This window comes from Octodon degus, unplaced genomic scaffold, assembly GCF_000260255.1.
Source record: "Octodon degus isolate 3935 unplaced genomic scaffold, OctDeg1.0 scaffold00069, whole genome shotgun sequence".
Taxonomy (NCBI): Eukaryota; Metazoa; Chordata; class Mammalia; order Rodentia; family Octodontidae; genus Octodon; species Octodon degus.
Window position 1 is genome coordinate 296,732 of NW_004524645.1, and position 13,842 is coordinate 310,573.

Sequence of the window (13,842 nt, forward strand, 5' to 3'; positions counted from 1 at the left end):
CAAGCAGGCACTTAAGCCACTGAGCTATCTCCCCAGCCCAGTTATTTTCTTTCTAGTGTCAAAAATTATACTTCTGGAGAACAACAAATGTGGAGAAAGTAGATAAATTGTTTGTGTATAACCAGAATTAACCCTTTGGTTCTATTCTTCAGTGACTCGTGTTGGCAGAGTTAGTAAAATGAGTTCATGCCATGTTTTCCAGATCATAATCTCTTCCTTTCTTTTTGTTATAACCCTAATAATTGATTTATCATAAAATAGAATTGGTTTACCTACAGCTGTTTGTTTTCCTATATGAAATTGTAGAAAATTCTGACACCAGCAAAAATCAAACATGAAGCAGGGGTGAGATTGTGAAAGCTTAATTATTTAGGAGCTAGCTTCCACTTGTAAACCTGAGACTTAAAATTGTGATTTGGAATGTGCACAATTATGTGCATTTGAATATTTGAGAAGATCTATTATAAAATAACACATTTTTCCTTTTGTTTAGCTTTTTCTGGATATTCAGCAAATACAAAGTATGACCCACACCAAATTAAAGCAGAGATAGCAAGTCGTCGGGATAGGGTGAGTAAAACGAGAGTTTTGACATCTGTGTGTATGTCACTTTACTTAATCTGGTTCATTCTGTGGACATCAGTGTGCCTAACAGTCATATTTTAGTAAGAGTTTCAATTTCATGGATTATTACTGCATTTTGTTTTACTTTTTTCTTAATAGAAGAAAAAGTTCCATTTTTAAAACCAGGCCAGACGTAGCTTATATGCAGTATGTCTGTTTTCTGGGGCTGAACTCACTAGTCATTCAGAAAGCTGTGGTGTCGTCAGGGCGCAGTCTCCCAGGCAGGCTTCCCGCGGTAGCTGGACACTGCCCTTGACCTTGGGCCGGCGGGGCAGCTGCCTTCTCTGCTGGGTAGCCTGTCCTCAGGGCTGGCTTCTGAATAGTGTTTGACTGGAGGGTTCTGATGCTGCTTCCCTAACGTTGCTGGGATTCTTCAAGCATCTCCTTATTTTATCCCTTGAAATCCTTATTTTGGTATCCTGTAAAGGGGGACATTTGTGTCACATTTTTGACAGAGCACAAGAAGCACCTCAGCAGGGATGCCTCCTCTTGTGCCGGCTTGTTCCCTGGCCACAATGTGCCTTTTACTGTGCTGCTGCTCACACTTTGGCCCAGCCAAGGAGAATACGTAGGGAGCTTTGTAAGAGTCCGGGCTCCCTGGCCCACCCCTTAGCGTTGACTTGGGCCTGGAATGGTTCAGAACGGTGCAAAGAACCTCACCTGGTGACTGAGTTTCAGATAGTTAAAGACCACACTTCTAGAAAATGTGTAAATCCTTACCTAGAATGAGAACACAGCTACTACCATCTGGGTAGAGAACTGTCAGCAATAGTTGGGGGATTTTTGTATCAGAGCAAGGTGATTCTGCCAGATTGGTAGCTTTAGACATGTGTGACAGAAATTCATGGTATTACAAACTAAGTAGAGTCTTAGATGACAGTACCTGTAACAACTGTAAAAATCTTTGTAGTTTCTCTTTAGAAAAGAAAACATGTGATTTGTGTTTAGCTTTCCAGATTAAAACGGGAGCTGGCCCAAATGAAGCAGGAGCTACAGTACAAAGAAAAGGGCGTGGAGACCCTGCAAGAGTAAGTTGACTACATGTGTGAATGGGAGCGTTTTCCTCCTGTCCCGACCTACTTGGTACCTGGACATGTGTCCACAAGCTTTATAACCTTCATGTTTGTGCCTTTATTCATGCTCATTATTTTCCAGTCCTAAGCATCAAAGCCTCTTTTATTTGATGATAACTTTATTACTTTAAGTTGAAATACTTGGAAAATAAAACGTTTAATTTTTATATTTACATATACACATATGACCTTTAAATTCAGGGTTTGGTTAGTTTTATTCTCTTAAACTTTTTGTTCTAAAATTAAAGTTTAAAAAAATAAAATTGGAAGTTTAAATTAAACTAAAACAATTGAATTTGTTTCCTCAATTTCAGTAGCCATATCTGAAGTGACACATGGCTGGTATACATTTTCTCCACCATGGCTCTAGTGACATTTTGGACCAGGTAACTCTTTGTGGGGATCATCCTCCTGATGTCAAGCAGCATCCCTGGACTCAACCTCCTAACTGCCAGTAGCATCCAACCTCTAGTTATGACAGCTGACAATGTCTTGAGAAATTTCAAGGTCACCAGTTGAGAAGCCCTGTGCCAGTGGCCTATTAGAGGGCAGCATCAGCAATAAATTTCCATCACTGTAGGAAGCGCTCTTTTATAGTCTTGTCTAGAGGACCCATTCACATCTTTACAGTTAGAACTTTATCCCTGCTATGAGCTTAAGGATGGATTTTTTTATAATTAATGAGCTCTAGTAAACCCGAAGTTATATGAGCAAAAGTTGTTATTTTATAAGTGGTGATAGTGTTGGTCATAAGCTCATTGGCTGGGGGTTCTTCTCTCTTTCTATAGGGTGAGGCTTCATTGACTAGACTTGGGCATGTGCCTCACACTTTCTGTGCCTGTTTTTCTCATCTGTAAGTGGTGATTATCTTGGTCTTTTTGAACCACTGTATCAGAATAGCATCGACTGGGTGGCTTCCACAGTAGACATTTATTTTGCAATTCTGGAGGCTCAAAGTCCAAGAGTCTGTTTCTGGTGAGTGCCCACTTCCTTCCTTGTAGATGATCACCTTGTCACTGTGTCCACACATGGCCAAGAGAGAGAGCTCCGATACTTTTCAAGATACTAATCTCATCATGGGGATCCTGCCCTCATGACTTCATCCAAACTTAACTGTATCCAAAAGGCCCCACCTCCAAATACTGTCCCATTAGGGAGTAGGTCTGAACATAGCCCTAGGGGAAAAGAAGACAAACATGGAATGTGTATGGTGAGGTAATAAATGAACGTGTTTGAAAAGTATAATTATGTCAGCCTTCTGTAAAGGATAAGAACTGGGCATTTCAAACCTTGACTTTCTTAATCAGCCAGGATTTGGCTGGCTCAGGATTGCTTTGTGTGTTCCTTCTTCATTGAGATCATCCATGCACCAGGGGAGACATGAAGGAAAAGTGAGCTGGGTCCTGCATAGAGGGGCTTGGCTTTCTCTGGCACTGTCCCCCTCAGCTGTTACAAGGTGATGATTTATTCAGAAACACTGCCATGCCCCCTGCAGGTGGATTTTGATAAGCCTGTTAACATATTTAGTGTGTTCTGCTTTCTTTTAAAGTCATTATTCACTTTTTGTTTTTTCTACTATTACTAAGCAACCTGTGTGTGTGTGCACTTTCCTGTGTCATTGATTTACAGTCTGAGATTTCTTTAATGAGCTCTCATTTGTACAGAATTTTTACTTTTTATTTTCAGCAGACTAATCCACTTTTGTAGTACCAGTGGCTAGTTTTGTTGCTTATTTTATGCACTTGATACAGTGGGTCCCTGTGTACTGACCCACTTTGTCGTCCCCTGTGTATACCCTGACATGTTTTAGGATGCTTCTGTATGTGTTGTGGCTGTGTCATCCTATGCCACTTTGGTTAAAGAGATGAGTGACGGCTAAAAACCAGGAAGTAATTTGATTTGCTAGGTCATCAAAAGTTGCCCATCTAGTTGAATTGGAGTTTGGTTTCCCTCCTTTCTGTCAGCAGTCCACAGTGGTTGTGGACAATTGTAATTGTAATGTGAAACATTGTGTGTGCTACCAGTTGCAGTCACACTGTCACTTGGAGAAACTCTGAGGAAGGTAACTGGGCTTTTGGAAGAGTCTAAGGCTGCACAGTACCCAGTGAGCCTCTCAGAAAAGTCATGTCCTGTACTTTCCTGCTGCCTGTGGCTTCTGTATGGGGTCTATGAGCTCCCTACCTGCTCCTTTGCCTGCTGCATCATTCTGAGCTGCTGTATTTCCTTATTTCAAGACAAAGGTTATATTGCAATGTCAGGATAAGGCTGAGTAAGCAAGAAAAGAAAACGTGCTGCTGACCGAAAAAACTGCCCCCCTTGACCTTGGTGGGGCACAAGTCCATGACTTGGAATTGTTGTCATCGAGGACAGGAGAAGGAGGCCTCTGTTTCAGTGTTTGGGAAGGGCAGCAGGAGCCCACACAGACAGAAGCATAACTTTCTTCCTGCAGCCAACATGGAGTATGAGTTGTGCTCCTGGAAGAGAGAAGACCAGTGTTTTTGCATTTTGTTTCTGTTTTTGTTAGCATGATCCCACACTTGGGAGTAGTGATTGTAAACTTGCCCCTGGCCAAGAGGACATACCTCTTGCCTTCTAGAGCTCTTGGGGATGTCTGCCCTCCCCTGAAGAGGCCCAGTGATAGGAAAGGCATTGGATCTGGCCTTGGTCCTGAGGGGCCCACCCTGCACTGAGCCGGGCACCCACCAAGGGGCCAGGCAGCTCCCTGGCTCCGAGGAGCTGCCCATGGAGTGAGCGCTTGCTCAGTCTGTATATTGTTTCATCTCCCTTTGAAGCCAGGTTGTCACTGCCTATTTTGTTCTGTGACCCAGCCTTGCAGGAAGAAGAGAAACATGGGCATTTACACTTGTCTTTAAATTCTTTGTAAGTGCAAAACAATCTTGTAGTTTTTCCCTGAGTTTCATAGGTGATGAAATTTTAAAAAATGTCAGATAAACTTGCAAATTTACATTATTCATTGAGAACGAAAACTCTTTGTAAACATTAAAAATATGATAACTCCACCTCTACTGTGTAATCCTGAGCATAAGCACAGGTAGCATACACTGTTGTCCATAAATGTGGAGCATCTCTGCTTTTATTATGAAGTTCCATTTAAGGCAGTGGCCCTAGATTTCCCTCCAGAAAACTTTCTGCTGTTCGTGCTTCCCGGAATCTCCAGTGTATTCTTTTCCAGAGCACCTCACCAGGAGTTTGGCTGCTTATAATGTTTTAAACTCTACTTGTTTATCTTGGTGAATTTCCTGGCTAGCAAGGAAATCCATCATTATGCTCGAGTCCAAGTGAAGAAAAAAGAACCTTTTGTATTTTAAAAAATACCTTTATTTGTCGCTAATATTTATAGAAGGGAGCTAATTGCAGGTATAGTCAGTGGATTAATGATAGAGATTTAGTATATATATCGTGTACTAACCCGGTATAGTATATATATCACGTACCAAATTTTCAATGATGGGAAATGTCAGAGATAAACAAAGGTAGAAGAGTGTAATGAAGCTCATGCTCCTAGTCTCTTATTGAAGCAAATCTGCAAATCCCATTGAATTGATAAATAGCTCCCCCAAAGCTCTGGACTTATTTTGAAAACATAGTAGTAACACCCATAGCACACTTCCTAGGCATCCCTTCTCCAGTGACAGCCCTAGTTTCTCTGCTTTGTTTGGATCCAGAGTAAGATGAGGCCCACACAGTGTATTTGGTTGATGTGAAGTCCTTTTCTCTCTTCTCTTCATTTTCTCGATAACTTACTTGCTGAAGAGAGTAATTCGCTTCCCCTGATGTTGGTTTTTGCTATTTGAATTCACAAGTTATAAGCAAACATGATCTTCTGTCCCTCTGTTACTTTTTTTTTTTTTTTGCACTACTGGGGATTGATCTTGGGACCTTGCACTTGCCAGGCAGGTGCTTAAGGCACTGAGCTATTTCCCTGGCCCCCCTCTGTTACTTCTGCACTTGTGTATAAATAGTACTAGAGGCTGGTTCTGATTCAAGTTTGATTTCCTTTTCTTCTTGTTTTTAATCTTTTAGTAAAATGTTGTGGGTGGTAGCATTGCTTCTACCAGAGAGCATGTATGCTTTCCTTGTCTTCTTTTTGTGCTGGGAAGATTGTTGGTGGGTTCTGCCTTGGTCAGGCTGCTGCTTGCATTTACAGTTTAATACTTCCCTTGGCCATTTCATCTAGTGTATGTCTTTCAGGATAAGTTCCTTAAAGTAGTCTTGCTGCTTCAAAAGGGGAATGTGCTTGTCATGTTATTGGATACTGGCAACTTTTCATTCTGGAGGTCACACCTTTGTACATTCTGACCGTTACCCTGAATGTTCCCATTTCCATGGCTTTGCTTACAGAATATGTTGACAAGTGCTTGACTCTTGGCCTCTCAGTGGTGAAAAGCTAGTATCTCAGTGTAGTATCAATCTGCGTTTCTCTTGAGGGTCTCTAGGACAGTCTTCAGAAAATAAGAGCAACATTTATATTATAAAGTCTTCAAAAAATCGAGCTTGTCTGGTGAAAGATTTGCTGGACTCTGTTGCTCTCAAATTTCTGAAGCTTAATTAGAAAAATTGTCGTAATGTGAGGTAGTCCCAGGATTCAGTGGCAAATAGCAGAACGGAGCTGCAGGAAGGGTCTCCCAAACGGGTGGTCCCAAGAATGGGCTGAGCATTCCAGTAGCTATGCAGAGATTCCCCTCTGTGGTAGACTCTTGAGTTGTCACGTAGCATGAAAGCTCATTTAACATGGCTTCAACCTGAGTTTCCCGCGCTTACGTGACATTGACGCCTTTTTCTGCCATGACACCTATAATGTCCCTGAGCACTGGCTCAGTAGCTGGAATGCTGTCCTGACCGCCTCGTTACCACATCCGTTGTTCATGGTGTAATATTTCCACACCTGGCATCCAACCCTTCGCGCAGCTTCCACTGTGGCCGCTCTGAGCCGAGCCGCTATTATGACTCACTGTGTTCACGTGGTAACCACAGGGATTCTTTAAATGTCTTCTCTGCTTGTGACCCTCCTGTGGCTTTTGTGCTCACGCAGAAGACAAGCCAGACCCTCGATAAGTGGGTCCCCTGACCCAGCTTATTTTCCTCTTGTTTCATCCTTGCTTCTGCCAGCCACCCGGGCACTCTGCTGGCTGTCCAGCATGCTGGGCACATCCTGCTTTTAGCATTGGCACTTGCAGCCCCTGTGGCTGCAACACTCTGTCCCCCAAATGTATCTGTCCTTTCTGCAGATGCCTGGTTAGTGGCAGCTTGCCAAGATCGCTGCATAACCATTTTATCTAAAAAGTTGCCCTCTGCATTGCACACTCTACCCATACTTGATTTTAATTTGTTTTAAGCCTGGATCACTGTCTGATCTAATGATTTATTTTTATTGTCCCTATCTTTGACTCAGATTGCACTGTGTGAGGACAAGGACTTTGCTCTGTTACTTGTCTCATCCTGGGGACCCAGACAGTTCCTGGCATAGGGCAGGGCTCTGTGGAATGAATGGGCGGCAGCCCAGGGGCTGTGTGGCCTGGCTGATGTTGCTGCTCCTGCCACTGAGAACTGTCACATAGTTTGCTTCATTGTTGATATGGGACCCTCTGAGCAAGGGCAGCTCTATCCTTAGCCAAAAGTTTTGCCTGACTACAAGGATCTTAGGGCAGTCTCTATAAACAGACCTGGTTTTCTCATTAGCTATCACTTCTTCCTTCTTATTTTTTGAGACAGGGTCTTACTAGGTAGTTCAGGCTAGCCTTGAACTAATGGCAATCCTCCTACGTCAGCCTCCCAAGTGCTGGGATTGCAGGTTTGTGCCACCGTGCCTAGCCCTTAGCATTTCCTTCTCATCTGCATTTTTATATTATATTGTCCTTTGGCTTCATTTTAAAGAAGTGTTGGGCTGGCCAAACAGCCCAGCGGATTAAAGCATCTGCAAGTAGGCGCAGGGGCTGGGGGTTCGATCCCCAGGCCTACCATGCCGGCCCTTCCCCTGGGGCGTGCTGAGACGGCAATTAAGACTGGGTGTGGTGGCGCAAGCCTTTAATCCCAGCTCTTGAGAGGCTCTAAACAGGCAGATCACTAAGAGTCTGATCTAGTTGTGAGACCCTAAACACCCTGTAGAACTTTCCCGAAAATACAAAAAAAAAAAAAAAAGTCTTGTTACTTACTACTGCAGTTCTAATCACAGAAAGGGGTATCCACCAAGTGTTCCAGTAACCAGTTTCCACAAGGAATGTTCTGGGCCACTAGTTAAGCCTCTTGGCTTCAAGCCTTCTAGTTGCGTTTGGTAATACATGGAGGAGGCATGGTAAGCATTAGAGTTAGTGTTCTCTGTTTCAGGGCACATAGTACTTCTGAGGACTCAGGATTGTCTATGGCAGAACAGGCCTAGGTTAACAGTGTGCCACTAACATGGCATATAAGTCACAGCCCGTGCAAAACTCTGTGTTGCTCAGGTGACAGTAGAACATACAGAACCTGAGGCAGAAACAAGAAAAGCATTGTTCCCAGTGTGGGACGGGTCCAGAGGCCAACCAGGACCTGCTGTTGAAAGAAATCTGCTAGAAGCTTTCAGAGATGCACCCAAGACCCTTTCCTATGCTGCTGATGTAAAAGTAGTGGTTGCAACAAAACTTTCCATTCCCTTGGGTTGTAGCCTGTGGTGTTAGCATGCTGGCCACCCTTTGCTCCAAGATACGGTGTTAAGAGAGTGCTTGGCTGCACTCTTGTTTTTGCTAGTGCACTTCTCTTGATAGCTTCAACTGAATAGTAGGTATAGAAACCTTAGGGCAGTGTAGCAGAGGCCAATGATAAACCTTGGGAATGCCATTTGCCTGCTTGAGGTTCCTTATCTGCAGCTGAATCTCTTCCTCCTTTTCTTTCTCACTGGTCCTTCACAGACAGCTTGAAGATCCTTCTTTTCTTTGGAACAACATTTGACTGGCTGCATGGTAATCTTCAGGCCTGACACAGTGGGTCTTTAGGGCCTTTGACTTTCTCTTGCTTGCCCAGTGCTGAAGAGGAGTGCTGGCATATGGGAGCCAGTTGCCAACCCAAGTCTCACTAGTTGTGGGCCCTTGAGCAAGGCAGGTAGCCTCCCAGCAGCCAGCTGCAACATGTAGGGGGTGGAAAAGCGCAGACTATGGGCAGTGTGCCGACTGATAGGGCTCTGTACCTTAGATCTTCCTTAGTACTGCCTCTATCTGTTGGTTCTCTGCCATTTGCAAAAATCTATCTTTGGGTTGGGGAGATAGCTCAGTGGTCTAGGTGCCTGCCTGGCAAGCGCAAGGACCTGGGTTTGATCCCCAGTACCACATGCCATGCTGGCCACTAGGTGTGGTGGCGCACACCTGTATCCCAGTACTGGGGAGGCTGAAACAGGAAGGTTACTAAAAGTCCAAGCTGCATAGTGAGACCCTGTACCCAATAAATAAATAAATAAATAAATAAGATTTAAAAAAATTAAAAAACTGTCTCCATTTCCTGTTAACTATCTTTTATTTTGCTCTTCAGTTTATTTATAATTTGAGTTTCTCATGGACTGTTAAGAGTTATCAGACTTGGGGCCAGAGAGACAGCTCAGTTGAATAAGTGCTTGCCTGACAAGCGCAAGGGCCTGAGTTCAATCCCCGGTTCCAAAAAAAAAAAAAAAAAGAGTTATCAGACTTATGGCTCCAGTTTTTGTCTGGAATGACATAGGCAAATGTCAACAACTTAGGTGGGTTGTAGGTTGTGACACTAAAAAAATGGTGTGTTGGAAAGCCTTTGATTAAACTAGACTACAATGCATTGTTATGCAAATAAGCCTAGATTTTTTTTTTCTGCAAGAAAAGTTTGCTGGCATCTTAGGGAGAGCTAGTGCTTTAAGATGTGGGTTTTTTAAATTTCTGCTTTGTGTGACACTCTTCATTCTTCCTAGAGCATCTCAAATGAAATACATATGGGCTTTCCCCTGATCTTACGTTTTCCTACCTAGTATATCTTGGTGTCACTGTGATCCTTGTAAGATTAGCGGTTCTCAAAAGGGATGTTTGCTCTGGGGGCAGGTGCTGGGGTGGAACCCAGGGCCTCACACATGTTCGGCGTGTGCTCTACGACTGAGCTTCTCCCCCAGCCCAAGGGGAACAGCTCTCTACATGGAACCCCACCCCTGGCCCAAGCTTGGGAACTAGACATAGAGCCAAGGATCTTCATCTCTGGTTTTCGTGTAGCTTTTTACTTCAATAATTTTGTGATAATAATGTTTATCACAGACGTCTTTCTGCTGTGAAATCACTGAGAGTTCACAAGGGTAGAGCCCATGGTGTTTGGTTTAATGATGACCGTAATAAAATACCAGTCAGTGAATAATAATTAGTGTAAGAAGAAGTTCTTTCAACATTTTTATTCTGGGAGCTGGTTGTTGGGTTAAGAGATCTCCCAGTTCCATCTGTATAGGGTAGAGGGTCATCTATTGCAGGACCCAGAAGCAGGTAGTTGACCTGGAGACTCTTCATTTTGTCCCTGCTCCCTGTTGATCACACTGTCTAGCCACACAGCACTGCTGGTGCAAAATATCAGTGAATGGCACTGACTTTTTTTTATTTGTTACAGGTGATAAAGTATAAGATAGAATGTTAGCGAATGTCCCATTTGGCTTATAGGTCTGCATAAGATCCCTGCAGGGAGTGAGGAAGCCAGGTATTGTGGTAGGAGTAGCGCTGGTTTTAAGACAAACAAGAGTTTTGAAAATGTACAGGGGGCTTATATGCCTGCTGTTGTTATTTTTGCTGTTGGCTTACACTTTTAATAGACGCCAGGTTGTTCGCTGATACTGTGCTGGGATCTGGTTCTGATCTATTGCTAAAGCTCATGATGGCCCTCAGGGTGTGATAGAGTTAAAGCTGACCGCCTCCATCATTTGGATGAACTGCTGTGGAAGAGCCAGAGTAGAGATTAACAGAGCAGGGGAAAAAGAAGAACCACGTTCATGGCCCAAACTTTAGTTCTTGCTCACTTATTTTAACATTCTGCATGAAATACTATACAGTAATTAAAAGTACATGTACCTTCTTGGAAAAATGTATAAATAATTTAGCTTTGTGGTTGCAAGCAGGCAATGTGAGTTGGAAAAAAACTATAAATCTGTAACTTTTCCATTATTGGAGTTTCCTGGGGCCATGCTGAGATTTAGAAATGGGTTTCTGCAGTGTGTGTGCATGTACTCTTTGGGGAGCAGGACTTAGGCTCAGTCTTCATAAGTGTTTCTTTTTAGCTGGTAGCAGTCAACACAGTGCTCTATGGCCCTGCAGCCCTAGTCCAGCCAGGGGGTAGGATTTGTCTTTCTCTTGTTCCAAGGATGCCCTCGGGTTGAGTTCGGTGCTGAGCTCTGCTGTGAATTGTGACACTGTGTGGCAAGGAATTCACTAACAATAATGAACTACTGGAGTTGGAAGATTATTTATTTTTTCTCCTGTAAGTAAATAGATTCTTCATAATCCTGGCAATAACAATAATCATAAATATTACATGCCCCACCTTGAGTTTTCTTCTTCAGTCTCATGCTCATCCTACGGGAGAAGTAATTTTAGTGTCTCTACTTGAGGTGCAAGGAAAGAGGTTGAAAGAAGTGCAGTTTCTCGCTGAGGTTTGTACAGCCAGTGCTGAGTGCCACTGCTTCTCATGGTGTGCTAGCGGGCTTGTGTGAGTGGAAAACAAGGCAGTTGGGGCTATCAGGTAACGATCCAGATCTTCAGGATAACATGTAGGCAACATATTATAACCGGAACCTGTGTAATGGTGGGCCTAGAACCTGAAAAGCAAGCTAATTGCTTCCCAGTGAAGAAATTCATTCCAAGTTTTGGACTAGTTTCTCCAGCTTCTTAGCCTCAGGGGCTTCCATCTCCTGGGAGTAAGGCTTGGGAGATGTGACAAAGCATGTGTTCCTGAGGCTGCCTGCTCTTTGAAGGCAGAGCCAAGTCATGTCCTGTTTGGTACTCTGCTCGTACCACCTGGAGCCAGGCCTGTGTGCATGGGCTGGTTGGGGGGAAGGGAGGATGAAGAAGGAAAGAAAGGAAGCTAGTTAGATCATGGCTGTTTGGATTAAAGCAAAGGATTGAGGAGGTTGGTTGGGGAGAAGAGACATAAACCTTTCAAGCTTTTGCCCAAGGTGCCGTTATTGAAAGCTCGCTACTTCCTGCTGTTTCCCATGTCTCATTCATAGGTTTATTTAATAAACATTGTTGATTGCTAACCCAAATGATATTGGGGTTAAACAAAGAACATTTGGTGCTCCAGAGCTGGGGTGTGCAATCTACTATGCTGTTCCAGCCAGTGATTTTGTTGCTTGCTGCTCGTAGAGGACATGGCCATCCTCTAGTGCGGAGGGTATGCCTGGAACAAGGGCAGTTTCTACCAAGCAAGAGTTAGGTTTTTGCATTTCCTGCCAGGAATAAAGATTTTTATGAGGGTCTTTACTTTTCTGTGCCAGAACATTGCTTTTACCTTTTCCTACCTTCCTATGATGTTTCAGGAGTAGTTGTTTAAAGAAATGTTATCCTGTGAAGAATGACTCTAACTTTCTTTCTAACCAGGATTGACCGGAAAATGTCAAGTGCTCATACCAACTACAAACTAGATGAGGCACAAGCTATAATGAGTGAGCTCCGCACCATCAAGAAAGCCATTTGCACAGGCGAGAAGGAGCGTCGGGACCTGATGCAGGTGAGGTCTGATTCCCCCATCCACTCACCTGCCTATTAGCCTAGCTGATTGTTCATTTAAAATTTATATATGGGGGCCGGGGAGATGGCTCAGTGGAATACGCTCTTCCTTGGCAAATACAAGGGCCTGAGTTCAATCTCTGGTTCCGCCAAAAAAAAAATAAATAAAATTTATATGTAATATTATGCTTTTGAATGATATGTGCATACCATGTTTAAATAAGTATTAATTTCCTGGGGTTATTATAAATGAAGTGGCTTTGAGCAATAGAAATTTGCTGTCCCAGTGTTAGAAGGCAAAAGTCTAAAATCCAGATGTGGCTAGGGTTGCCCTCTCTGTGAAGGCTCAAGGAGGGCTGCCACTGCTGGTGGTTAAGTCCTTCTAGCCTCGTGGCTTCCATGGCCCCAGGTGTTCTTGGTCTTCCTTGGCTTGTAGACATATCACTCCCATCTCTCTGTCATCATAGGGCCTTTCCCCTGGTTCTCTGTCTCCGGATTTCCTCTTCCTGTCAGGGAACCAGGCATTGGATTAGTGCCCACCCATCAACTATGACCTCCTTAACTAGATTACATCTGTGAAGACTTGATTTCCAAATAAGATTGAGCTCACAGATTCCGGGGTTCAGGAGCTGAGCACATCTTTTCGTGGAGGCACAACTAACCCATAACAGTGGTTGGTAAACCTCATGCTGTGGATAATCAAAATGCTTCAAAACAACTGTAGGGATAAGTCTTGCTATCACCCCATCCCCTACCTTCCTTAGCTACTTTTATTCTTTTCTTGAATAACCTCTCAGTGTTTGTGGAGATACAAATATGTGAATATGTACTCAAAGGCTTTTGCATAAAGCTAGGACTAGGCTGCTGTTCCATTGTAGGTAGCTTCTTTATGTCACAATAAAGTCCTGTACCTTTGCCATTATCTGTTCCCAAAGAGTTTCTTGATTCTTTGATACAGTTGCATAATATTTTACCATGTGGACATACTGTACTTACATAGCTAGCATCATTGTAGCTTTATACTCTGTGCTTCTTTGCTCTTGAACTGTGATTTCCATTAGTTGTATGAAAAGTCGTAGTTTTGCAAATGGAAACATGCTGGCCTTTCTGTTTGGTGCTGGGATGTGTTCATTGCCTGCTGTCACAGCGTTTTTTGCTTGATACCATGAGAGAACACCTTGGTAGGCATTTGTCTGGATTCTGTAGAATGTAAGAATGAGAAGACATGTGAGATAAAGCTCAGATTTAGAGGCAAAAATGAGACAGATACACAGCTACCCCCTTGTTTGGCAATGCGTCCTAAGGTCAAGACCATAAGCAACTTGTAGAGCCTCTCCATAGTGCTCCTTAAAATGTAGTTTTGGGGCCAGGGAGATGGCTCAGTGGAATAAGTGCTTCCTTGGCAAGCGCAAGGGCCTGAGTTCAATCCCCGGTTCTGC

At 43.5% G+C, this 13,842-nt stretch overlaps 1 protein-coding gene across 1 annotated transcript in view; it reads left to right on the plus strand.

Moving 5' to 3' along the window:
- The window catches only part of Wwc3 (WWC family member 3), a 116,110-nt gene that overhangs the window by 60,376 nt on the left and 41,892 nt on the right, over positions 1-13,842 (plus strand). The window contains exons 4-6 of the mRNA XM_004635023.3: positions 494-570; positions 1,573-1,652; positions 12,275-12,404. Of these exons, the coding sequence (XP_004635080.1) occupies positions 494-570; positions 1,573-1,652; positions 12,275-12,404 (287 nt within the window). The remainder of the gene's footprint in view (positions 1-493; positions 571-1,572; positions 1,653-12,274; positions 12,405-13,842) is intronic.